This window comes from Sylvia atricapilla, chromosome Z, assembly GCF_009819655.1.
Source record: "Sylvia atricapilla isolate bSylAtr1 chromosome Z, bSylAtr1.pri, whole genome shotgun sequence".
Lineage (NCBI taxonomy): Eukaryota > Metazoa > Chordata > Aves > Passeriformes > Sylviidae > Sylvia > Sylvia atricapilla.
The window spans coordinates 78337182-78363739 of record NC_089174.1 but is presented as its reverse complement, the minus strand read 5'-3'; the positions used below and the strand labels follow the sequence as shown (position 1 = coordinate 78363739).

Here is a 26558-nt window from a genome sequence, read left to right as displayed (position 1 = left end):
AAATGAAACATGGAAAACCCAAACTACTCATATTGAAACTTACATTGATCTTACAAACAACTATTCCTCTCCTTGCTAAAATATTTATCAGAAGAAAAACTTCTTAACACAGATAAAAAACACCTTAAAACAAGACCGGGCCTAGACAAAAAAAATTTAAAAAAAGACCGAAGAATCTACACAAAAACAAGTAGAACTTCTCTTTATAATGTATATCTTCATATCAACTTCCTAAAACATGAAGTATTTAATATAACACAGTAGTGCTGTCATAGAAATAACAGGAGTGAAGCCAATATACAAACTGATATAACTTGTACAGAGGTTCTTTTCAAAACCATCCAATTTATCACTGAATCAAAAGAGATATGTAATACCTTCAAAAGAGAAACACAGAAAAGTAATGATAGCAACTCCAATAGGTACTAAAAATGGTAGGATCAAGGATGCATGTCTCACACTTCTTTATGATTTTCTCTACTCTGACTGTCACAGAAGCAATTGTATCTTATAGTAAGTAATTATACTGCCACATCCCACAGATATCAGCTGTCTTACCCACTCTCCATTTACATTTACCTGTTACCCAGCACCCTTTTCTGCTCCACCATGAAGGTGCTAACTATTTTCCCTCCCAGACAGCCCATCTGTCATGATCATGTTAAACCAAGAGGTAGACACTTTCACTTGTTTCGTTTGGATGACTATGTTGATATTTCACACTTAAAAAAAAGGCTGATGTGGTCCCAACAAATCCACCTAACCATGTAAAAGGAATTATCAGAATTTGATCCTCTTTGATAAGAATCTAAACTCCTGAATTTTTAGCCCTTATATTTAAAATTAACTCATATCTGCTCCAGTTACACTTGTGAGTGCTCAACTTGTCTACACTCTGAGGTGTAAGATCTCAAAGCAAACATCCAGAGGAAAAAAAATGCCAGTAGTGGCAATTTCTGCTGTTTTCTATCAAGATCATTTACCACCACAGCTACATTATGGCAAAGGCAGTGCATAACAGGAAATCTGACAGCTGCAAATATCATCTTCTACTCCTTTCCCTAAATCCTCGGGTTCACCTTCAATTTTCCAAACAAAGGAGAGGTCTACAGAAACCAAAACATGTCACCCACAAATCTGAGTCATTTAATCTATGGACTGTGGACAAATATTTGTAGAAAAAACATTTTACCTGTTTTTTAAAGACTATTATAAACATATGCACAGATGTTGGAGAATAATAACAGTGTTAACTTTCAAGTGTCTTTGCTGAAATAGATTAATTTCCTTTTTGACTGTGCTGTCATCACTTTGACCCCATTAAGGCATCCATTTCACCAATGGTCATAGTACTTTTAGAAGCATTCACCTTCCCCATTCCAGGATCTTACTACAACATCGAGGTCAGATAATCTCCCTGAGAGTCTCCCTCCACTAACAAAAAGGAAAGCAGGCCCAGAAAGGCATCACACAATGCAATGGAAAGCATGAGGGAACTTCTATTAAAATGTTCTTAAGCATCACCTCCACAAAAAAGAAAAGGTTATTACTCCCTTGGTGTATAAAAGGATTCTTGCCTCTTGAGGTAGTAAAGGCAATTCCTCTCACAAGGGCCCTCTTGGCCTTCTACCATCCACAATTCACAACAGGCCAGTAAAAGATTCAGCAATACCACCCGCTCATACTGCTAGAGGCTGGATTTCCACCTTCTGAATGGCTGGGAAAAGAGCTCACTTGGGACACAGTGATGACAGTGCCTATCACTGCCACATCATGCCTGCATATTCTTCAGCAGAAGGATCCTGGTGGCTAGACCACAGCTCAGGGCTTCTCTCAGCCAGAGGTCATGGTTCAACTGTGTTCTAGAGACCAGTACTCATAATTATTCAGAGTTTACTTAATAGTACTTTTCCACTGTATCTTACCAACAAGACTGAATAAAAGCCTGGCTGTGTCTCCCACTGCTTCAGTTGTTCCTCAGCTGGCTTCAGCACCGCAGCATCTTGACTAGTGGCTTGTGTCAAGACTTGCAAAACAACAGTGCTAGCACTGTTGAGATCCATGAAAACCTGAAAACATTAAAAAGGAGAAAATACACTTGAAGAGAAAAAGACAGCAAATATAGACAGGTATTTTCCATTCATATTATCCAAACAACCCACACTCATTTCTCATTATACTACACAGTGTAAAGATAGCATGACACCCACTCACAGGCAGTTTTGGTAAACAGATAGAATTACTTGCTTTCAGGAATCTCTTAGCAGAAAGAGCAAGCATTAAATTTATCAACAGAAGCACATTTGCTAGATATGAGAAATTGCAGGAAATATTTTGATTGCAAAACAGTTGCCTCTCTCGTCAAGCAGAGCAGCTAAGAGCAAAACTGCAGCTAGAGATGATTACTCAGCTGTAAGCAGAGTAAACCATGGGGTTGTCTGAAAGAGGCAAAGATGCAGATTATTAACATTTTTTCATTTTATTTTTCCTTCAGGAGAGAAAATTACACATTCATATAGTTAAATTCCATAATTCAAATTCATCAAAACAATTCATATTAATTAAAAAAGAAAACAATAAGTCTCACAATTAGTCCCATATGAAAGTTTTCCTCAATGTATTTGATTTCCTTCTTATTTAGCACACAAATGCTAAATGCATAACCAGCTGAACTATGAATGTGTATTGCCAAATTTTCAATGTATATACATCCTTATGCACCTTTGCATTCTATGAAGGCAAAACAAAACTGCTCTCCAGATGACAGAGATTACACTTATAATGACCACAGAAACAACATTACAAGAAGAAAAAGACACATATGTGAAAGGAACTATGAAGTCTGTTTACTGCTTATAAAAAAAGAGTGTTTAAAGCCTATGTCAACTTTTAATAACACATACACAGTTAAATATTCATATACTTAGTTTTCTAAATAAACAACAAATAACAGCTTCTCTTGAGAGAAGGAGGTTCAGGTGGGGCATCAGGAGGAATTTCCTCATGGAAAGATTGTTAAAACACTGGAATGGGCTGCCCAGGGAAGCCATGGAATTGTCAGTCCTGGAGGTGGCCAAGAAATGACTGCATGTGGCATTTAGTGCAGTGGTGTGGCTGACAAGGTGGCAATTGGTCAAATGCTCAACTCAGTCTTGGAGGTCTTTTCCAGCTGTAATGACTCTGATTTGCTTTTGTTTAATGGGAAAAAAATGATTATTTTCCCACATTCAGGAAAAAAATCAAGATTAAAATTGTTGCAGTAATGGTGAGAAAGTGGGAGAAATGAAATTTATTCTGACATAGGTATAAAATTTTGATTTTTTTTTTTAGAAAAATCACCTTAACAACAAAACAAGCCACAATACTGAAGACCTTTTATACCAGTAACAGGATTGCACAAATGGAAAAAAAATTAAACCCCTAAAAAGAGATCTTCATCTCTAAATTTCCAATCATCCTCAACAAAAGCTGACTGAAATTTGAAGGTCCTAAGGTTAAAGAAAGTCTGCTCTCAAACCCATGAAGCACAAAATCACATCTCTAATAGAACAGGTGACTCCATCCCTGCTTTATACTTCCCATGAGAGGAATATTCCAATCTCTGTGCTCTAAACAGTTGTCCAGAAGGAGGGTTACTACACGGGTGTCTTCTGTAAAAAGCTGCAAGAAGCTTTCCTGGTGTCTGACACAGGCAGTGCCAGATGGCTCCAAGACACACCTACCACCGGCCAAGGCTGAATCCACCCCAACAGTGGCAGCTCCTCTAGGGCAACATGTTTAAGAAGGGGGAGGAAAAACCTGATGGCTTCTGCTTCTACTGGAAATTTATATACTTCATCTAGAACTATACTCACTAGAAGATATACTTATTTAACTCAGTAAAATGGAAGCACAAAAAACAGTTTTCAGTTTCTTATTTTAAAACAGTTAGCTGGCAGCTCTAAATACAACAAAAAAGAACAAAAATCAAAGTGAAATCCTCGCTTATTTTTTTATAATGTTTCTCATTCCTGAAAAGGCTTGTATTTCCATATAAAAACTGGAGCAGCTACTGTCTGAGTAACTGCTCAAAAAAAAAAAAAACAAAAAACCACAGCCTACAAGAAAAATCAAACTAAGCTTAATGGGTTAAAACAAAAATTTATTTAACACAATGTTCTTTCTCTGTCAAAACCACAGCAGATACCCAAGTCAGCACACTTCTACATAATGTTGGCCCATCACCCAGAAAACCCTGGTTCAAGGATTTTCTATTAAGAGGCAGGGAATTTAACAGCCCTCAAGATTTAGTCTTCAATGAATCTGCACAGTAGCTTTTTGATTACATGTAAAGAACAGTCCTCACACAATACTGTCAATAATAGGATGAAGCTGAATAGCAAAACTGAATTAAAATATATTTTCTCCCTGAAGATATGTCACCTTTTAGATAAGGTTTATAAATACTGTAAAATATTTAAGGAAGCGGTATATTCTGTAAGATTTTGATATCAAAAAATTAACTGGAAAAGCATCTATTAAATGCATAGCAAATACAAATGGCAACGACACAAAAAAGCTGTTTATTCCTACTACTTTCTAAAAATTCCTCTGAACAGTTTCTGTTTTCCTCTAGTGAGTGACTAGTCTTACTCGCATTAATTTCTATCTTTAAAAAAAGCAGAAAGAAAAGGAAATGAAAAATTTTCAACAAGCTATTTTGAATCAATCCTTACTGCACAAAACTCGAATTTGCAGTTTAAGCTAGCTACAAGTAAGTTAAGCTAAAACAAAGAGCTACAGTTACCAAAATGAACAGTATAACCCTCTGCTTCTCCCTGAGCCCCATAAATACCCAAAGATGGATGCAGTGGGAAAAATGCAGGTTTTGGTTTGGATCAAGTTTTCCAATCATTTTCACACCACATTGCTAGACAGGTAAATGTGCCAGGCATAAAAAAGAAGACAGACTAGAAAGCAGCTTTTATTTCACACTCTTGTCAAAATGTGATGTAAACTTTGAACAAACTTACAAACTGTGACTGAGCCATAACTGCCCACCAAAAGGCAGGGGTGGGATACTGTGGGCACACATAACAAAAAAACTCAAACAAGCCAAAAAGTCAAGCCACTTAAGCACACCATCCCACAGACATCAGAGGACACTACAGGTGTAAGGAGGAATATGTGACTTCCAGCAATGTCAAGCCATTACAGGCTCAGGTCCTAGCATGTAATTTCGACCTTGACAAAGTCCTTACCTTCCCTTCTCACCAACAGGATTTCCATAAGAAACTTATTCTCTGCATGCCCCGTGTAAAGAAAATTGACTCATGGAGGGCACCAGCTTCTATCTTAGTGGGATCTGATCAAAATACAGTTTTAATTACTGCCATGTACAGATGCACATGTGAAAGTTACTCCTGCAGACAGACACAGCTGTACTTCAGGAGGTTAAACCCAGATAGATCTCTCCAACCTTAGTTTTTTGTGGTGCCCTCACACTGATCTTTTTTTTTTTTCCCTCCTTTTTTCATTGATGAACCAGGGCTCTTCAGACCCTAATTTACACAGTGGATATATAGATGTTCTTATCCCCACAGCCTCACAGAACTGCAAAGGCTATGAACATTGGCTCTAATACTATGGGATGGAGACAATCTTCACGTCTTACACATCTGACTTCACTATTGCATGGGAAAGGCAAAAAGGGACACAAGTTATCTCACAGATTGCTTAAACACAGGGGGCAAGGGCTTTCTCCACAGTTGATGGGACTTCTACAGATTTGCTCACTACTGAGCTTTTTCTAAAAGACGGTCCTAAAGATGAAACTCAGGAGGTAAGTATTAAATATTGTCTTTTGGGTACTTTCAGAAACATGAGGCTCATATAGAAATTCTGGCAGTCTCTTAATTTGATAAGCAACACATTCCTAGAAGGAAGGCAAGATCTGTATTTGCCCCACAACAACCAGAATTTCCAGGTATGATTACCGAGTAAGGGTGAAATTTCCCTTTTTTACTTACTAGTGTCAATCTGTGCCTTCACAATAAACACTGAGCAGTAACAGGAACATTCATTGCTTTCTCCTGCTTTTCTGTGGTCCACATCCATTGCTATAACAATCAAACTGCACACAAACATTTTTGAAGAAGGAAAAGAAACTCCTTTCACTAGAAAGTGTTCTAGAAAGTGTTCTAGACAGCTGCAAACTCAAGTGTGACTCTTACTGCCATGCCAGAATTCTGTCTTGTACAAGGAAAAAGAGACTATACACAACCCACCAAAAAAAAAGCTACTCTCCAAGATGCCACTGGATATGACAATATTGAAATTGACAATAGCATATTCTCAAGTCTCAGTTGGCAGGAAAAAAAACAAGTGCAGTTACATCTGTAATAAAAACAACACATTCAAATGCCACCCCTTAGCACAACGAGTTAGTGTCTCCAGAGACCACAAATACCAGTATCAGTTCCTCATCATTATCATCCAATGCCCTATATTTCCATTCCCACTTTCAAACTCCTTTATCTCCCTTAAGTGGCAAACATCCAAGCCTCATTTCTGTTCTGTTCTTTACTCTTTAATGCCCTTTCTATGAGGGTATCTACAAACACATTTTACCTTTCAAGATTATTCCAAGTGTCTTAAACTTTCTAGTTTTATACTAGCCATGCCAGTTTAATCTTTTTCCTGAACAAAAAATGCTTCTGATACAGACAAAAAAGTATCTAGGTACTTTTCCTATCACTAAAATACATCCTGATTTTAAAATCACATCAGCAATGGAAAGAAACTGGTGACTGCCAAACATCTGAAGGGGTACAAAACAAAGGATTTCATCACTAAAACATCTCCCTACTTCACCTTCTCCAAGAGAATGCAGTGCAACAACTCACTCATATCCAGACAATTAATTTAGAGTATTTCTGTTCTCTTTTGTTAAGAGTTAAATTAACTCTTTCCCTCTGTAAGAAGGTGCAAGAATAAATTCAGTCCAGATTTTATGAAATCAGAAGACGACAAAGCCATAAACCTATGACACAAACCACAGTGTGCTCTTACTGATCATAGTGCAAACACATTCTGGACTACTTCATGAGCACAAGTGGATCTGTGGATGCTGTTATCCTTCTTTACACAGTGCCTAAGATGGCTTCTAGGACGTCATTTCCAGTTTGGTTCTCACAGCTCTCCCTTTCCCCAGTTCAAGAAGGAACAAACTGGAGAGAGGCCAGAGCTACTAGGACAGAGCGGTCAAAAACCGATTATCTGTGAGAAGAGTTTGAGGACTTGTTTAAGACAGTGGAACCTAAGGAAGACTTTGCAGAAACTTAAAACTAACTCCCTGAAGAGTGCTTTTACAAAGAGGACTTGCTGTTTCTCATCAGCAGATCATACAACTAATGAACAACTATAAAGCTACACCCTGCAGATCAGAAGGTTCAAGTGGAAACTTAAGACAGTCTTTCACAGCACATTTGTTGCAAGGAAAAAAGGAAAAACAAAGTTTCCATGCTGAAAAGCCGCAAGAACTCCTGAAAAAAGTAACAGGAATGCTGGCATTCAATTGTAGATATGATACATTAGCAAGGATACTGTCACCTTCAGGAAAAGTCGGTAGTTGTCTCTCCACCCTTCTGCAAACTTTTCCATGAATCTCTTTTCTAGCACTGCAGTATTTCTATCAATCACGTCACATGCTTGTAGTCCTAATAAGAAGTGCACAGCAACCACCAAAACCAACATAATGTTTTAAGCATTACTAAGATTTTTCAAAACCTACATATTAATATTTCTTTAATGTACCTGAACTAAGCTATCTATAGGTTGCCCAGTTTAAGCCACAGTAAAGAAGACAAAAAGCAGGAAAGACTCAGAGGTGGGGTTTTTTTCCCATACTTGAAATGAATAAAATGTAAGAGATTCCCATTTTCTTACACAGTCTGTCATTTGTTAAAAAGGTTGTACTATTTCAAATGTTATGCCAGTTGTAACCTGTCTGTTAAGAAAATTATTCTGTTTGTACCAACGTTTGTACCCTCAAAAATCTTATTCCAAGTTGTATACCCCCTCTAAAACCCCGGGTTCCCTTCCCCTTCCGTCGGGCTAGGCTGTCCCCATTCCCCACCAGCTCCTCGAACTGCCGGCCCCGCCTAATAGGAAAATCCAAGGGCTTCCATGGTGCACCGCTCCAAACCGAAGTGCAGTTGCCGGCAAGCGGACCCAAAAGCCGGGACCCAGCACAAAATCCAGATAAAAGAGAGACACTACAACACCGAGAAGACCCTCAGCTACCTAGAGACCGAATTCTGCTTCTGCCGCCTCGCCATAACCACAAAGAGACTGGGAAGAAGTGACGCCCCTAGACCACACGAGCCCAGTGGAGTTCCTGGGGATTCCCGCAAGGCAGGAACTCCCGACTCTGCTGCGGCGAGAGCAGCAGATTCGCCTGACACCTCCTCAGCAGCGGCCTGAACGAGAACGGCGACAGGAGCAGGAACAACGACAGGAGCAGCGGCGGCGCAGGCGACCCCTCGAGTTCCCCCTTGAAAGAGCTGACTAATAAAGGCTTTTCAAAGGAGCAGGTCTCCCGGCCCATTTATAACAATACTGCTGGTGACAGAAATACAGGAGTAGAATTTCCAAAATTTCATTTTTACAAAAATTTAACATTGAAACTAAAACCTATATCTGAAAAAAGCATGCAGAAGACAGGAAGGATACAAGAACTAAGAACAATGAGGACCACAGTAATAAAGGACAGCAACGAACAAGGCTAACAACAACGTTAAGGCAAGTGAATCAGATTATATTAAAAACTCATACGAGAAGAATGGCCTTTCACATTAAACAGAAACCACCAAAGTGACCAAAAATTCCCAACAGAAAAAACAGGGAGTAAAGAAATGAGCGACACAATTCCAAGGATTAACTCAAAAATTACTCTGCCATTGGTTTGTGTACTGATGACATACAGGAAAAGCCAAAGGGATACAATGTATTTGCCGTGACAATATATTTTTAACGTTTAATAATAAACTTCTAGGATGACTGTCATCTTAAGTTTTAGCTTTCATGTATTTCAAATTCTGTGCTGCCTAGAGGTGTGGTTCTGAACATCATATCAAGCGTCAGTCAGCTCTCTTCACAGAGTGGGTAAACAAAACAAATCACTTTCCAGATGGAGACCAAGGACAATGAGTACAACTTTCAGGCTCAAAAGCATTAACAACCCTGGATTGAAGAGAAAAACAATGACAAAATCTCACAACCTGAAGCTGTAATTGGACAATTAAACCCATATACGTAAATGGACCAAACTTACAAAAGACCTTGTGACCAGTAGCCATCTTGTGACCATTCTAAATCCACCTTGGGTGTAGCCCTGGTCAGGCCCTGTCTTGCCCAGGGGGTTTCTTAAAGGTCTTTCAATAAATACCTACTTTATTCTCTAGTGCTGTTCAGTCTCTGTTTCAGGTCAGCCTTCCTAAGGCATCATGACCAATACTACAAGGTCAATCTCATTCCAGCCTTCCTCTTAATTTACCTAATGTAATAGATTTTCAAAAAGACTTGACAGACCACATAAGAACACACTACTGCCAAACAGCTGAGATGGAAATGCAAGCTTCAGTCAGCCCTCAAGCTTTGGAATGGGTTTAAACCTTTCATTTTAATTACAATTAAATCCCACTTTTGGTGATACAGTTTTGAAATGTTATATGTAAAGCATGGGTGACAAAAATCTTTATTTTATCATTATCATAGTAAGTGCCCTTGATGAGTACAGTACAATGAAAGAATGAGAGAAGAAAAACAAGATGAAAGAGAGAAGAAAAACAGAGTAGTGACAAATTTCGTGTTGCCACTGAAGTTTCAAGAAACCGAACTCCATAAGGAACATGCCATTTGCAAAAGCTCAGGTATACCTCATATACCACGAATATAATTTGAATTTGGTGATATGCTGATATGCTCTGTGGGCTGATTTAAAAGCCATGTCAAACATGTTAGAGATGACTGCATACACGGGAAGCCAGGCATATGGAAGCATAAGTGGGAAGCAGTATCACTACTGCACTTAGAGCCTCGTTCTTGTATTTTACACACACTACTATCCTCTACGGTAACAAACTGGAGAAATAACTCACCACTGCTGCACTGAGCCTGCCTCGGATTAAGGGAAGACTCTGCTCTGCAGAAAAACTGCTGCTCTTCAGCCTGCAGGAAGAAAACAACCACCTAGAATAAAGGCCAGTACGCGCCCCTTCCCGCAAAAAACAAGCTCTGTCAGGTTAACGCCTCATCTTCCTCCCATGCCTTCCCGTTAATTCTACTCTGACTAAAAACTGATTCAAGGAGAAAGCGGGAAATTGTTCCCTGGAATTAGGTAACGGTCATTTCCCCCCAGCTCCGAGCGGGCCCATTTTAGCTGTCAGTATAGTAGGTAAGGAAGGCCTCGCAGCCTCAACCCCGGGCGCGGTGCCCCGGAGCCGGCAGCCCGTGGCGGGCACTCCACGCCGGAGCCGCGCCGGCTCGGGCAGCGCAGACGAGGGTACAGCCGGCGGAGCAGCAGCCGAAGCGAGTGCGTAGGAGCAGCGCCGCCCGCGGCGACACAGCCCCGGGGATCTATGCCCCGAGCGCTGCCTCGCTGGAGGCCGAAGGCGCCTACCCCCCTCTCCCCGTCCCCTCCCGGCCTCCCACGAACCGAGACCACGGAACTCCGCGGCGGCACCACCGCCTTCCCGGCGCGGGGCCCTGACGTCACTGCCCCGCGACCCCAGAGCGGAGCCCGCGCCTCTTCTCCGGCGGAGGCGGGGGCGGGGCCGGGGCGGGGGCGGGGCCTGCAGCGGCAGGGGCGGGACCAGGGGCGGGGGCGGGGCCTGCGGCGGCAGGGGCGGGACCAGGGGCGGGGGCGGGGCCTGCGGCGGCAGGGGCGGGACCAGGGGCGGGGGCGGGGCCTGCGGCGGCAGGGGCGGGACCAGGGGCGGGGGCGGGGCCTGCGGCGGCAGGGGCGGGGCCCCGGGCGCGCTGCCCGATGACGTCGGGATGGGTGCCGGGAACCGGGAATTGTGCTGCGTTTCGCTGGCGTGCTCTCGGGGAGTTCTGGGTGGCTGCAGCCGGGACAGGGCACCACGGCGGACATGCGTGGTGTTTTTGTCAGACCATAACGCTAAAAATAGATATGAGAAAGTAAAGCAAAAAGTACAGAAAGTATGTAAAAAAAAAAAAGAGTATATTTTATTGGAGTGCCAGCGGCTGGGAATGACTGCATCGGCCCTGCGATTCCGGGCCATGAGCGGACAGCGCTTTCTGCACAGTCGGGGTTAAAGCGCCGCGTTACCTTATTGGCAGAAATTTATGAGGGTCGCCCTGCAAAATCCTTTTCTTTCTTTTCTTCTTTCTCTCTCTCTCTCGCTTGCTTTCTTTCTCTTTATCTCTCTCCATCCTTTCTCTCCCTCTCTCTTTCTCTCCCCCTCTCTCCCTCTCTTTCTTTCTCTCCCTTTCTTCCTTACTTTCTCTCTCTCCCTTTCTTCCTCTCTCTCCCTTTTATTCATCTATCATTTTCCCTTTCCACCCTGCCCCTCTATCCAACGCCCAGTGCCGTGTGCTTACGGGCCAGCCAGAGTACTAAACACACCTGTTTCTACGCCGTGTGTACTAACAAACCTTGGAAAGCTTTGGTGAACCCGCTGACCTCTGCCGTCCCTGTTGGCCACTGTCGCTTAAGACTAGCGACGGCTTCCATCTCCCGAAGGGTGGGGCGGGCCGCGGGGCTCGCTGCCGTCGGGACGGACCCGCTGTTCCCGGCGGGATCGAGCGCGCGCGAGGGCCGGGACACGCGCCCTTCGGTACGCCGCGGGTCCGCCAGCCCGCCAGGGGGCGCTGCACCGCCCGCCGCACTCGAGGCCGCTCGCCGGCTGCAGTACCGCGGAGCACGTGCGGCACAGGGCCGGGGCGAGCCGAGTCCAGCCGAGCGGGGCCGAGCCCAGCCGAGCGGGGCCGAGCCGAGCCCAGCCGAGCCGAGTCCGGCCGAGCGGGGCCGAGCCGAGCCCAGCCGAGCGGGGCCGAGCCGAGCGGGGCCGAGCCGAGCGGGGCCGAGCCGAGTCCGGCCGAGCGGGGCCGAGCCCGGCCGAGCGGGGCCGAGCCCGGCCGAGCGGGGCCGAGCCCAGCCGAGCGGGGCCGAGCCGAGCGGGGCCGAGCCGAGTCCGGCCGAGCGGGGCCGAGCCCAGCCGAGCGGGGCCGAGCCCAGCCGAGCGGGGCCGAGCCGAGGCTGACCGAGCGGGCCTGAAGGGATCCAAGCGGAGGCGCCGCTATGCCCAAGGCGCGGGCCGGGAAGCGGCCGGAGCGCCGGGAGGGCCGCGCCGGCGGTGAGTGTGGACCGGACCGGGTGGGCAGGATCCCGGGAGCCGAAGCCGGGCCGGTGCTCGCACCCGAGCGGGGGCTGGCAGGGTGTGGCGGATCGCGGCTGCCCACGGTAACACGCTGGTCTCTGCCTCAGGCGTCCTCTTCAACACCGGGGCCGGGCAGCACATCCTGAAGAACCCCCTCGTGGTGAACAGCATCATCGATAAGGTGGGAACGGCGGCGGGCCCGGGCCCGGCGGGACGTGTGTGCCGGGAGAGCGCGGCCGGCGTGGATCCGCCGCCCCGGCTGAGGCCTTCCGGGACCAGACCTTCCCGGGACCAGACCTTCCCGGGATCCAGACCCTCCCGGGAACCCAGACCTTCCCGGGAACCCAGACCGTCCCGGGAACCCAGACCTTCCCGGGAATCCAGACCTTCCCGGGATCCAGACCTACCCGGGAACCCAGACCTTCCCGGGAACCCAGACCTTCCCGGGAACCCAGACCTACCCGGGAACCCAGACCTTCCCGGGAACCCAGACCTTCCCGGGAACCCAGACCTTCCCGGGAACCCAGACCTTCCCGGGAACCCAGACCTTCCCGGGAACCCAGACCTTCCCGGGAACCCAGACCCTCCCGGGAACCCAGACCTTCCCGGGAACCCAGACCTTCCCGGGAGCCCAGACCTTCCCGGGAACCCAGACCTTCCCGGGAACCCAGACCTTCTCGGGACCCGCTGCTGAGCCGCGGCTGGTGCCGTCAGGCCGCCTGTCCGTGTGTGCAGTGCCCTTGGTGCTGGTTTTCCTCGTAACGTGGCTGCTCGCTGGTTCTTGACGCGTGGCCAGCGCTGCGGAATAAACCAGCGACAGGACATTCTTGTTCTCCCGTTTCCCACTCGTTCCTTGGTAAACTACTCTCACCCTCCCATGATACCCGGTTCCAGCTTTTTAGTGTGTAAAAAGCGCTTAGTTTCATTCTAAAGTCAAATGATTGCACGAAGTCGGTGCTAGGGAGGCACTCAAAAAGCTATCCGTCCTTAGGCTGCCCTGCGCCGCACGGATGTCATTCTGGAAGTGGGTCCGGGAACTGGAAACCTGACAGTAAAAATGCTGGAGAAAGTCAAAAAAGTAAGTGCAAATTCCCTCACATACACCCCCTTTCCAAGTTCTGACTACACTTTGGCTGAGACTGTGGCAAACAGAAGGATCTTTATTGGCGTGATGCACGTAAGTAAAATTACTCCATCGATATTTTTCTTTGCATTTGAACAATTTAGCTGATTTAGGGTTTTTAGCTGATCATGTAAATTTTGTGTAGTTTTATAAAACTGGAGTGCTGTTAACTATTTATGTGGTAAAGCTTGCCTGTGTTTGGAGAAGGAGGAGAGTGCATAGCCTCGTAGGGATTTTTAAAGGATTCTTTAAACCCGTAGCAACAGATACAGAGTTGGAGTTTTTATTAATAAAATTCCAGTTAGGAGTTGCAAGTATATACTTTTTTTTTTTCAGGTTATTGCATGTGAAATTGACCCTAGACTTGTTGGTGAGCTTCAGAAAAGAGTCCAAGGCACGTAAGTATCAATTATGGAAACAGGGAGCACTTAAAGCAGGGGAGCTACTTTGGTACAAATTTCACAACCTGCTTATCTGAGCATAACCACAATGTATCTTTTCCCCCAGGTGTCTAGCGAACAAACTTGAAATCAAGGTTGGAGATATTTTGAAAACAGACTTACCATTTTTTGATGCATGTGTAGCTAACTTGCCTTACCAGGTATGGGCCAAACAATATAGCATACAACAACATAAAAATTTCTTTTAAAATGCTAATTTCCCAGAAATTATACTAACTAGTAATTTTTTTCTCAGATTTCTTCACCTTTCGTTTTCAAGTTACTACTTCATAGACCTTTTTTCAGGTATGTGAAACAATAGAGTTCTGTATTATCTAGTAGGAAGGAAAATAGTATTTAAAAAACTTTCAAATCCAGTATTTTTTTAGTTCCTAAAATAGCAGTTTGATGGATCAGAGCTGCATTAAAATTTTCTCTAATGCATAGCCTGACAGTGCCTGCAAATTAAGTTTATGTTGATGTATTGAGCATGCAAAGAAAATTTAAAGTTGGCTATAATGAGTGCCCAGCAGATAAAACCAGGAGTTACACCTACTTAGTAATACAGCTAAACATTATTCCAGGGATAAGCAGAGCATTCCAGATACCTTCCTACCAAAGTTGGGCTGGAAAGGGTAGAATCAATGCCAAATCACTTTCTTGTTGTCTGATCTAAAAATGTAACTGCCTTGTCTGTGTCAGACATCAGTTTGTCAGCAGCTCTTGATTTCTCTCAGAAGAACATTGGTAATGCTACCAGTCAATTTTTGGAAAGCTTGGACTTGAAGGACTCAGCAGAGTTATTCAAAATGATTTATTACAGTCAGGGAACTCTGAGAGTAGACTGTCTCTTTGATCTTGATCCATTTAGAATATAAATAATCAAATTATGTAAAAGCTTTAAGGAGACTTAGATGGCTTCACCAGGTTCTGGATGGGTTTTGGGTTTTTTTTCAACACACTTATTAAGGCAGAGTTGTTCATTACGAACTTTTACTCTTCTGAGTGCTGAGGCAAATTGTTTGTTTTCCAAGTGTGTTAGTTAGCTTCTGACATAAAAATTGATTACTTAGAATTGATTTTCTCATTTCTGTTACTCTCAGGTGTGCAATCCTTATGTTTCAAAGGGAATTTGCACTTCGTTTGGTTGCAAAACCAGGAAGTAAACTGTACTGCAGACTCTCCATTAACACTCAGTTGTTGGCTCGAGTGGACCATCTGATGAAGGTATGTTATTCTGCACTGGGTAACTCAGCTGTCAAACACAGAAGAGAAGAGTTTTGCAAGGGATGTGAGGAATTTGCTGCTTATTCACACAGCTGCCTTACTGCTCTTAACTAACAGGTTGGAAAGAACAACTTCAGGCCTCCTCCCAAAGTAGAATCCAGTGTTGTCAGAATAGAGCCTAAGAACCCACCACCGCCTATCAACTTCCAGGTGAGCAGTGTACACTCAGCATAACATGCTAGTGATATTAATTTAACTTTTCTTTCCCCTTACTACTCAGTTCCATGTGCTGATTCTAGTACAAACTACCAGCTATTCATTAGAGTTTCCAAAATGCATATTTCTGTGTTGATCAGGCTTGTGTTAGGACATTAACCTGCCACCATCAACTGGGTGCAACTTTTTGTACAGTATTTCTCATAAGATCAAGAGCAGTTGGAGAACTGCTTGTAATAATGTCCCTTTCATCATGGTTTACATCTCCCAGAGATGTTTCTAGCTGATGATTTTGCAGGTTTTGATCAAAGGAATATATGAGATTTATCTTGGGATGAGTGTATGTAATCTCAGAAGACAGAAGTTACAGAAGAGTATTCTTAATTTTTAGACCACTTGAAGACCATTTCAGCCTTGCTAACGGCTAGCCAAATTTTCTTCAAGTATTTGCTTTTTCTGCGCATAATAGCACCTAGACACATAAAAGTACAATTCAAAGGGTTTTTGAGGTGAAGTATTTTCTCCTCCATTTGTATTGCTTTGTCCCAGACACAGCTGGTTTTGTGTTATTTAGGACATGTCCATGAAGGATTTACCTTCGTGTTCAGTATTGTTCTGTAGTTGCCAGTAGACTGTTCTTGTTTGTAGCAGCTATATGTTATTTTCAAAAATTTTGAAATTTTTAATTTCAGGAATGGGATGGTCTGGTAAGGATAGCCTTTGTTAGGAAAAACAAGACACTCTCTGCAGCATTTAAGTAAGTAACTTCTATCAAAGGAAATATTTTTGAAGTTTGAAAGCCTATCCAGTTAACCATTTCTTTTGTCCAAATGCATAGCAGTGTTATGTAGTCAGTGATAAACCACAGAGGAAGATTTATACTGATGTCACAAGCTTTTTTTTTTGTTTTTTTTTTTTTGTTTTTTTTTTTTTTTTTTTTTTTTTTTTTTTTTTTTCCCTTCCAGATCAAGTGCTGTAGAGCAGTTGCTGGATCATAATTACCGAATTCATTGTTCCTTACATAATACAGTAAGTTCCATCTTAATCTGTTACATTCTATGTACTGTGACCTACATACTGACTTTTATAGGAGTAAAAAAATTAACATTGAAAAGCTTAACGCACCAAAGGTTTTCCAAAAAAGCTTGAAGGTGGGAGGAACTTGCCTCTTTTCTTAGAGAAAAATCTACAAGGGTCACTAAATCATAGTGAAAATGCTTAAAATCAACTATATTATTACAATATTGTCCATATATGTATGTCTCAAGGTCTTTTACTAACTTAATAAAACATTTCATGTTTGCTTTTCAATACTGTTGATTCATCTATAATGAATTAGCTGAGATACAAAAATTCAGATACAATAGAATAATGCCATAATTCATAATAGAAAAAGTATAACTTATTTTTTAAGACTCAAAACAAGTACTGTTTTAAAAGTAAGAAGGAGTTTGATTATTTAAATGAACCCTTTTCTGTGCTATGAGTAGAAAATAATTTCTATCCCATTTTTCATTGACAGGAAATCCCTGAAAACTTCAAAATTTCGGAGAAAATACAGACAGTTCTAAAAGACACAGGTTACTCTGAAAAACGAGCCCGTTCAATGGATATAGATGATTTCATCCGGTATTTTTTTTTTTTTCTCTTTATGCCTTCCTTTTAAGCTTCTTTAATTCTGTCTGCATCTGTACCTGTGTAGTGCAGGTTGGTATTGGATTGCACAGGAATAGGAGGGTTTCCCTCTAAGTACCAGACACTTCTTTTTTCCAGTCTTGAACATGACCAAACACTCAAGGCTTACACTTACATATTTTAAATGCTGTTTATAACATTGAGGACCAACTAGCTAAGGATCCCTATTTCAGGTGTTTGTGTACTAGGCCTTCTGTGTCTCCTTAAAAAATAGCCATAGTGTAAATTGATTATTAAAATTTCCCTGTAGTCTTACGCAGCCTTTCTCTACCTTGAGGATTAGGCCATAGTCTATAGCATAATTTTAAATATTAATAATTACCTGCTATTTTCCACTCTTACTTCTGATGGCATCATGAATCCTCTCGTAATTCAAGTAAAAGTTCCCAGCTGCTTGTCATTTGGAGAACTAAGACAGGTAATGCTCTCTGAAGAAACACAGTGAACCTGATAGGATCCAGCATAAGTAACTGCATTGAAAATAAACCTCTGTCTCTAAAATGGCAAATTTGCTAATAACTTCTAGTTTAATATTTGTAAAATTTCTTTCTTTGCAGTTGATCAGTGATGGCTGCTTTCATGCTATTTTCTTTGCACATCTTAGAAATGCCTTAAGCTGAAGTTTAAATTGCTAGAACTGTAATATACATATTTCACTCTTTCAGATTGCTACATGGCTTCAATTCAGAAGGCATCCATTTTTCATAGATACTGCCAGAAGAATGAAAGGTGCTGTATTTTTTCACCAAAGTTTTTACCCAAGTCAGGGTGAATGCAGTGGAACAAGCTCCTCATAAAAGCAATGAACAGAATACAGCATATATGCTTGGACTCAGAATAAAATGTTGGACATGGTTTTATCACATACAGTAGGCAAGAAGCTGCTGCTCAGTATTTTAAAAGCAGTAAATTCTCTCACTGCTGACGTGAGGTGCTGAGCTACCTCATGACTGTGTTTTTCTATATCTATCCAAAACATGGATTGATGATAATTCACTTCTGTGTTCTCCGATCATGGACTTCACCTCAGTGTATTCATGCACAATACTCAGCAGTAGAACAAGTAAGGGGTCTGGACAACAAAAAGAAAGTTTTGGTAATTCCTTTTTTTTTATATCAGTCATTCGTGTGTTTGTTTGAAGTATATTTAAACGCTTCCTTTTGATTTGAGATGCCTGTATCCTCTCATCCCTCTGGTAACTACCAGCACTCCAAGCCTGTTAGTCATCTGCTTCTCTTAAAGAATCCCAGTGAGTGTTTCTCAGAAAACAAAAGAATTTACCTTGTGGGCTTGATAACATTTACAGAATTGCCTTTACCCTCTACTCCACTGGTGGAACTGGAAAAAAACTGCCAGTGGGCCAGGGCTCATAAACAGAGACAGCAGGGCTGGGTTTTTGGTTTACTAAATTCAAGCAGCTATTTTTTTAAGGTAACCACTGTTAAAGCAAGGAAAAGTTTGAGCACAGATCATAGCTTTCAGTGAGATCTAGAGCAATGCATGTAAATTACCAAAACCGCCTCTAAGAAAAACTTAATTTATACACATCATTGAATCATTAAGGTTGGAAAAGATGTCCTGAGTCCAGCTAGCAGCCGCATTGATATCCTGTCTATTTTTTAAAAGTCATTTATTCAGAGGCATTTATAAGAATAGCCAGTCACATTTATAGGCATCCTGAAGCATTGAATTGCACAATGATTTCACAATTTAATAATTTAGTAATTGTAGTGCTGCTTCACTTCATGCAGAACCAAATTATGAGTTAGGTAAATAGCCACAAGGAATATTGGTTGGACTAATACAGAAGGAAAAAGTGCTGAAGATATGTGTCTACTTCCTTAATCCTTTTGTTTTACTGGAGAGGAATCGAGAATAGGCTTGTTTGAATCCTGTTCAAGTAATTTCAGTGCATTTTATGGCAACGAGCTGCAGAAACTCAAGTGCCACAACCAGCCGTATCAATTTTTTTTTTTTTTTTTTTGATTCTAAGTGCTTCAGTATCAGTGTAAATCTGACATAAAGCAGGCTCTGACACAAAGACTGGCAGTAGACACAGTTTCCACTTGCATGTGCTACTTTGCATGTGTAATTTACAGTGCTTTGTAGAAAGATGCTGAAAGCTGACTGTGCATTTCAGACCCACAGTAAGCCACACCACCACAGGTTGTGGTGCAAGACTTGCATGGACAAATTGTATGGAAGCCACTGTTACACCTGTAGGATGCCTCAGTCTTCAGAAGCTTTTTTACAAAGTAAGAAATGTCTAGAGCAGTTTCAGAGAAAACCTCTGATATTATGTAACGTGTACTATCACCTGCTAACAGAAGCTATTGCCTTCCATTCCACTGGGTTTTTTTCTTTTAGCTGTGATGGGTGATGATCTTAAAAAAATTTCAGAAAGAGGTATGATTTTTTTAAGATCTGCTGCAAAACTAAAGTCAGGACAGTGGTCTGGGGAAGTTTTTTCTATATGGCAAATTTGTACAGAAGAGTTGGCTTTATTTTGAAACCAGAAATGCCTTTTCAAAAATGTAACTGATGTGCTTACAAATCGAAACCCTTCCCAAAGCATAACAGAAATTCTCAGATGTAATTCATTTAATAGCTTAATTTATTAAACACATTATGCAAAATCTACATTGTTTCAGTTTTCATGTTGACACACAGGAGGAGTTTTTATTTTTAACCATGATGCGACAAGAGCTTCCCATAGCCTACTTTTCTATGGGAGATACAAACATTAAACACTACAAGAAGTTCTGGCTCATTTTACTCTTTTCCATTGCCTTCCCTTTATTCTCCCCCACCAGGCCTGGCACAATCAACAGGCCTGTATTCCAGAAGTAATTTTTAAACATTCGCAAGCGAAAGTCTGCTGATACAAACTCCGGCAAAGAGGGAGAACTACAGAGGTCTACGTTCTTCATTTGACAAGAAGTTCTTACATGAAAGGTCAATCTTTTTTGGATACTGACTTGCAAAAGTAACTTGAGTGCCACCACCTAAAAAGTGCTGATACACATGGCGCCATTTGTGAGAATTCAGGTACTTGTGGGATTTCTATTAGCACTAGGTAGAGGTATTGTGCAAAATCGTCAAATGATGCAATTTTACCCCACTTTTCAGCTGCTGGCACTGTACAAAGGGAAAAATAGGTATTAGCTACTTCTTAAAGCAACAGAACTATTCAAGCTACCTGCAAACTACGGTTAATGTACATGTAACTTTGTCATGCATTAAAATCCAAGTTTTTAAAACAGTATGTGAAAGGCCAGTATGGACATATTTATCCCCAAAGTTTGATAGTTAACTTATCCATACATAGCATTATCACACCATACCACATAATCATTATCTGCATTATTCTAAGATACAACTCTCCTCAGTACTTAAACATTACCTTTTAATATACATCAACTAATTTATATTTTTGTGGGTTTTTCTTGATTTGTTGGTTTTTTTGGTTTTTTTAATTGTTACAGATGAAATGTTAAAATTATATAACCATTCGATGGTATTCTAATAAATCAAGATTCCAGATTTTTACAAGAAAAATGGAATGTCCAGCTGTTCATCCACTCTTAACAGCCTGCAGTTCCTCTTAAAATGATATGGCACATCCTGTGAAATGAAACTAGCCACCAAAAAGTAAGTCTTCTTGAAACACATCAAGAATGTACACACACTAAAGTAATTTATATTGACAAGTAAGGAATGTATTTCTTAAGGCTGTGCTTCAGAAAAAGGATGTTTAGGGGTAAGTAGCCTTCCTCAAGGCACAGAATGGGAAGAGTTAAGCACAGCTGTCTGTGGAAGAGAAGTTACGTAAAACCACTAGTGAGGTGTGCATGCATGCCACAATTTTAAACTGCACAGCTGGTCTTTGTCATAAAACTGAACAGGATCAGAAGGAAGTGCTGTGGCTTTTTAATGGCCACAGTTTTACTTTATTAAAAATATGGCAAGTATTTCCAAACATTTCACCATTTGAATAAATGAAATACTTAGAACAAAGTGCTTCACAGATCTGAACCCTGCATGGTTGTGCTGTCTGGTCTAGAAGCATTTTGTAGACATCATAGGAGCATTTCACGTAAAACTGAAAATGTCATTCAGGTGAATAAGAAACGGGACATTTCCACAAACATTTCTAACATTTTTACTTTCAAGTAGTTGAGTTCTCTCGGTCACTAGGTTTTGTAACAAATGTGTGCTACAGCAGTACAGGTTTGTCATTTCCTTTAGCAGCAGAGGCCCTTTTCAAAGGGCACGTGGTCTTTTCGGGTTGATCTGTTTACTGGCCTGTTCCTCTTCTTGTAGAGCTGCCCGGAAAGATTTCACTTTGTCTTTAAGAAAAAAAACAAAAGAATAAGGACTGATGTGCCTGTGCTCAACAGATCTTGAAACTAGGCCCTGATCCTCCACATCCCAGCCCTAACAAATAACAAGGAACATTCCTCCACAAAAATAGCTGACTCTACAAACAAGAGGATTGAGCAAAGTTAGCATTCAAAACCATACAAACAAGTTGCTTAGCATCTTAGACTCTTCTTGGATACTACCCCTGTCCCTAGCCAGGATAGGTTTGTAAACTGCACAGTTGTATTCCCAGCATGTAAAGTGTTCACACTTCCATTCCCCTGTCTTAGAGAGTCTAGGGAGATACACACTGCCTGTATCATTTCCTTCCCAGCACCTTCCAAACTACTCTTAGGAATATATAAAATCATATTTATATTTAGTGTACAGTCTGCCATTTCTGTACATTCTAAAAGGCGGAAGAGTAAAATTCTAGTCCCTCTGTTTTCTTATGAATGTGAAAAACATTTGTGAATAAGTTTTGGAATTTTCTCACTGTAAATAGTTAAATGCATCATTCACATTGTAATTCAGTAAGGATGGGAGTGTGGCATCCTCGTTTTTCTATTCTTGTCCCTTCTATTCCCCAGTAATATGCCCAAGAACAGGAAGAAGAAAACAAAATGATGGCAAAAATATGTCAGTCCCACAGTAACAGAAGTAAAGGCTGAATGATTCAGTGACCATGAGCAGAACACAGATGATAACAAGACAGCATTTTTGACTTTATACGAGTTATGTCCTGTAAAACTACAGTTACATTAAGCTGGCTGTAAAGATGCAAGATCTCTTACCATTTTACCTCAGTAGCCTTTTGAAAAACAGAATTTACTAAGTTTTTGAAGAACAGGTAGTCACCTAAACTGCAATTTTTTCACTGCTGGTGTCTCAAATTGTTGTCTTCTGAAGAGAAAGCCATCATCCATAAAAACAAAAGGAAACTCCAACTCCAGCAAAAGTGTAACTGGCATGCTCAGGACAACAAGCAGACCACATCTGATCTGCTTGTTGTATTCCAAGCAGATACTCAAACTGAGTCAAAAATGAGATTTTAACTTACATTTTTTTGACACAGATCAAGAAAACTTTTTCAACAACCCCCAAACCAACCCGTGAGCTTTTGCCAGTATAACAGTATGTTTCCTGGAGTCTAAACAGTTAAAAAAAAATGAAAAGAAAAATTTATCTCCAGGACATACTCAACCGACAAGCTGATTTTAGAAGACAAGTGAAAGAGTTAATTTTGGGCACTAAGAATTAGCTGCAGTTTGTTTTTCAACAAAGACAGGCTGACAAAATTCAAAAAGAGGCTTTTGGAAAAAAGTAAACTAATAACTAAAATATTCAGAGTCTGATGGCACTCTTAAGCATAGTCTTAAAAATCACAGCAAGCTCCCTGCTCCACTACACAATACAACAGGAGGGACTGGGAGTTCCTACTGCTTTTTCCTCATTGCATGGCCTTCTCTTCTTTTTCATACAGTTTGTTTTGGATTTTCTTACCTTCCTTTAGTGTTTTGGTAAAAAAGAAAAGTTGCAAGACTGAGTTTGTACTTCCTGGAGGTAAAGCACAGACTCTTCCTTTATGTTAGGATGAACTGATCATAGATGTGAACTTGTTCTTAGACTTCAGAATAAATGTTCATTCCACTGATGGCCACCATAAGCAGGGAAAAAAGACCAAATACACCCACTTTTTCTTTCTTCCTTGTTTTTACTGCAAGTCTCCATGGCATATGCTAATAATGCACAGAGAAGTGATTAAAAGCACCTTACCTCTAAGTTCGGTCAGAATGTCAATTTTTTGCTCTAGAATTGCTTCAAGTTGGGTAGCGTATGAATCCACATCATAGTCTACTTCTTCTGTCATTTCAAGAAGCAGTTTTTCAACTTCCAACCATCTAATGGATTCCTAGATAAAAGTTTAAATATAAAAAAACAGAACACATCAGCGAAGTATCACGACCAAGAGCTGATTAAGACTTTTCTGCACAATGACCACACATTTTGCTGCCTAGTCACCCCAATAAGATAAATTTCAACCCAAAAATGAAACTTTATTCCTAGTTCAGCAAAGCTGCATTTTTTCTACAGTATTTTTTAATTTCAGTGGCCACATCATCACAGGTAAGCCCCAGCTACCCAGTTCTCTTCAAATTCAGAACATTAGACGGTTGTGAGAAATTTACGGAACAGAACTTTGTCGTGCTTGTGCCCCCTTAGGCAAGAGTCAAACTTTGAAGTCAGGCTTTAAGTATGGGCTGCTTTACCACTCTATAGTCACCCAGACATTATTACATTTAAAGAGCCAAGATAATTCTGCCCTGCTTTGAGAGAAGCTGTATACACGGATACCTATTTTAAGCTCACTATTATATGATCTAAATCCATACACGGGAATACAACAAAGGTTGGGTAAAGAAGCTCATCTTGGCACTCTGAACATTACAAAAAAAGTAAGAGGGAAAGAAAAAGCTTGTAGCAAAGAAGAATGTAGCCAGGAGTTTAGATGTTACAGAACCATGCAAAATTATGCTCAGAGGAACCGAGCCCATTGGAAATGCTTTAGTTTAAAGAAAAGAAAGCAGCTGAGAGTTCTAGGCACACTAGAAAGCTTGGCTTGACCTATAAAGATGAAGTTTTTCCCTCTGTGCTCCACAGCCCAAGCAAAACTGAAAACGTAGTCCAATCTCCTTGTCTGTTTTTTGGCTTTCAGGAGAGACTGAGCTTACACTGGGGTAAGATTCATCTCATTTAGCATAACCTTGTACATTGAAGACAAAGACTCCTGAACATGTAGAGCACAGTTAGTTGCATTGATGTATTTTAGCCATTTTGTCAGGAAAGAATGTTGTGTATCAGCTGCTTTCAGGAGAACACTGCCAGAAGATGATTGGTACAGCTGTCAGAATTTATATCAGTGCAGCCCACCCACACACACAGCATAAACTAAAAAGCCATTCTCTGAACCAAAGGACTGGAGGCCTGGACACAGCTCCTCCCAGGGACTGCCAGAAGGAGCAGTAATCTCCAGCAGAAGGACAGATGGACAGACAGAGGCAATTAGATCTTAAACCAATACAGCTTGTCTCTCCAGAAGCCACATTAGGACATAGCCACAGCACGTGGCACATGACTTTCACACTTCTGTGTGTTTTACTTCAGGGCTAATGTTCCATAATAACTAAATCTCTACATCCACTGTAAGATATTTCATTTAGCATCTTGCTTTATTATGAAACATCAATGTTCCATTAAGCTAGATACCTAAGCTGATAATGTGTATTCTCTACAGGTTTGATGGTCTGCTGTCCTCTAGGAACAGATGTGCCAAACAGACAGCTTGCCTGAAGGCTTTAAGGCTATGAACAGAAGCAGTCTACATTTCCTTCTGAAAACAAGTAACTCTTACTTATTGCCACGATTTTGTGAGTGGAAAAGGTTCCATAGCACTGACCAGCACTACATGGGCAGTATTCCTTCCAAAAGCTCTGACTAAAAGCAAGTGAAATCTTCACATAGCTGTAAAGACTGGAAGCAAATAGGCAGTCTGAAATACATGTGTTTCTTCTGGAGAGGGAGATGTCATAAAAGAATACACAAATTCAGACACAATACTTGCAGGAAGACGACCAAACAGAAACGGTGCTGACAGAAACGTAACTATTAATGACCAGCCCAGCAAAGGAAAATTTTACTAAATTTCTGCCATGACCAAGAAATACACTTCTCTTTAATCATGGGGACTAAGATCAGGTGTTACGGATTCTGTTCCTATTTCTTTATCTAATCAGCTTAACATAATAAATCAGTTTAGGAATCTTTGACAGACAGAAAGGCTACAGATCAGATGCTCCTCCATCTTCAAGAGTATGCACTTTCATGGGAAAAATGTGAATTCCTGAATTAGGATAAACCAAAGTGGAGCTCCATCTTTTACCTGGAAGACAGTCCTGTGGTCTTCTACTACTTGCTCTTCCATTTCTACCATTTGAGACACAGCTTCATGGAAACTAAACAACTGTGGAGAAACTTCTTCTTCCTAAAAGCAATAGTTAACCTTGTTAGCCTGAAAAGAACTGTGATTACAGAAAAAAAATTGAACATGAACCATATGATCACAGAACACGGAAAAAAATTATGCAGAAGACAAAGCCTGTCAAAAATAGAATTCAATACTTCTAAGAAGTATTAAGAAAATCTCCAGGAATGAATAGAAGGGGCAATAAATTAAAAATATTTACAGAGTTAAATTTAATTAATATTCACCAAAAAATTCCAGTCACTAATCCTAGCAAATACAGGAAATAAGAATATTCCACACAAAAATAACAAGTTAAAATAATGGGAAGAGGAAGTCTCAAGGGAATAATTATAATTTCTAATAGATTTTAATGCCCACAGAAAACTTTGGGGTTCTGTCAGGGCTTTTTGTTGTCGTGCTGCAACCGACAGGAAAAAAAAATTCAAAAAAAGAGAAGAGCAATTACATTCAATACATTCCAGGAAATCAAAATTAAATTAAACCTTTGAAAAAAATAAGTTAAATACATGTGAAGGGAGTAATCTAGAATGTACATAAGTCATCGATAAATTAGAAGAATGCACACATGGATTTACACACTGGGACAAAGAAAGCTTCCTTAAAAATCAACAGCCAACAATAGAAGAGGAAAGTACTGTAGGCTGTAATTAATGTTTAGCAAGATAATGTAGTTCCTTATACAATGTCTTTGAAATATTTTTTTAGAACACTAAGTAAGGCTTGAAATCATTCAACATGAACAATGAACAAGTGATATGATAGGATATCTGGTTGGAAGGAACATCCAATGGGAAGCTCTAGGAATCACTACCATGTTCTTATGAAACAGAATCCTGGGAAAAAAGTCAGTTACTTAAGTAAGATATACTGTGGATATCACGAAGAGATGTCTGACGAGACTGAGAAAAATTAGATTGTTAGGATTGTAAGGATTTTTCCTTTCTATTTTTCATGGGCTTTTTCACAAATAGAGTTTTAATCCCTTTTGAATATTTAAGGACCAAGACAAAAGCTGATAATCATCAATGAGGGAGAATGCCCTTTACAAGGCATCTCTCAGCTCTCT

At 41.2% G+C, this 26558-nt stretch overlaps 3 protein-coding genes across 9 annotated transcripts in view; 1 reads left to right on the top strand and 2 right to left on the bottom strand.

Annotated features, from left to right (window-relative positions):
* Window positions 1–10808, bottom strand: part of IPO11 (importin 11) — an 82736-nt gene extending 71928 nt beyond the window's left edge. Inside the window, exons 1-4 of one of the 2 annotated variants that reach the window (XM_066339603.1) lie at window positions 10697–10808; window positions 10140–10209; window positions 2354–2438; window positions 1926–2069 (exon numbers count right to left, since the gene is read on the bottom strand). In XM_066339603.1, coding sequence (XP_066195700.1) covers window positions 1926–2063 — 138 coding nt within the window. In that variant the 5' untranslated portion in view covers window positions 2064–2069; window positions 2354–2438; window positions 10140–10209; window positions 10697–10808. The remainder of the gene's footprint in view (window positions 1–1925; window positions 2070–2353; window positions 2439–10139; window positions 10210–10696) is intronic. The other variant, XM_066339604.1, reaches the window with a different exon arrangement.
* A 1359-nt stretch (window positions 10809–12167) lies between these two features.
* DIMT1 (DIM1 rRNA methyltransferase and ribosome maturation factor) lies at window positions 12168–19725 on the top strand. 2 transcript variants are annotated; one of them, XM_066339915.1, is made up of 12 exons: window positions 12168–12359; window positions 12491–12564; window positions 13375–13461; window positions 13843–13904; window positions 14014–14107; window positions 14203–14252; window positions 15050–15173; window positions 15291–15383; window positions 16082–16146; window positions 16355–16418; window positions 16912–17018; window positions 17750–19725. In XM_066339915.1, the coding sequence occupies exons 1-12, from the start codon at window positions 12305–12307 to the stop codon at window positions 17790–17792; spliced, it is 918 nt and encodes a 305-aa protein (XP_066196012.1). In that variant the 5' UTR covers window positions 12168–12304; the 3' UTR covers window positions 17793–19725. The 2 variants fall into 2 exon arrangements, with proteins under 2 accessions (XP_066196012.1, XP_066196013.1); XM_066339916.1 differs by lacking the exon at window positions 12491–12564 and having other exon boundaries at window positions 12238–12359.
* Window positions 19682–26558, bottom strand: part of KIF2A (kinesin family member 2A) — a 57476-nt gene continuing 50599 nt past the window's right edge. For all 5 annotated transcript variants that reach the window (XM_066339908.1, XM_066339909.1, XM_066339911.1 and 2 more), the window contains 3 exons: window positions 25388–25489; window positions 23224–23359; window positions 19682–21434 (listed from right to left, as the gene is read on the bottom strand). In XM_066339908.1, the coding sequence (XP_066196005.1) occupies window positions 21349–21434; window positions 23224–23359; window positions 25388–25489 (324 nt within the window). In that variant the 3' untranslated portion in view covers window positions 19682–21348. The remainder of the gene's footprint in view (window positions 21435–23223; window positions 23360–25387; window positions 25490–26558) is intronic.

Coding starts and splice junctions, on each gene's coding strand:
- DIMT1 (XM_066339915.1), top strand. CDS start 12,305: ATGCCCAAGGCGCGGGCCGGGAAGCGGCCGGAGCGCCGGGAGGGCCGC. Junction 14,253..15,049: donor CTTCATAGACCTTTTTTCAG/GTATGTGAAACA, acceptor TGTTACTCTCAG/GTGTGCAATCCTTATGTTTC. Junction 17,019..17,749: donor GATATAGATGATTTCATCCG/GTATTTTTTTTT, acceptor TCACTCTTTCAG/ATTGCTACATGGCTTCAATT.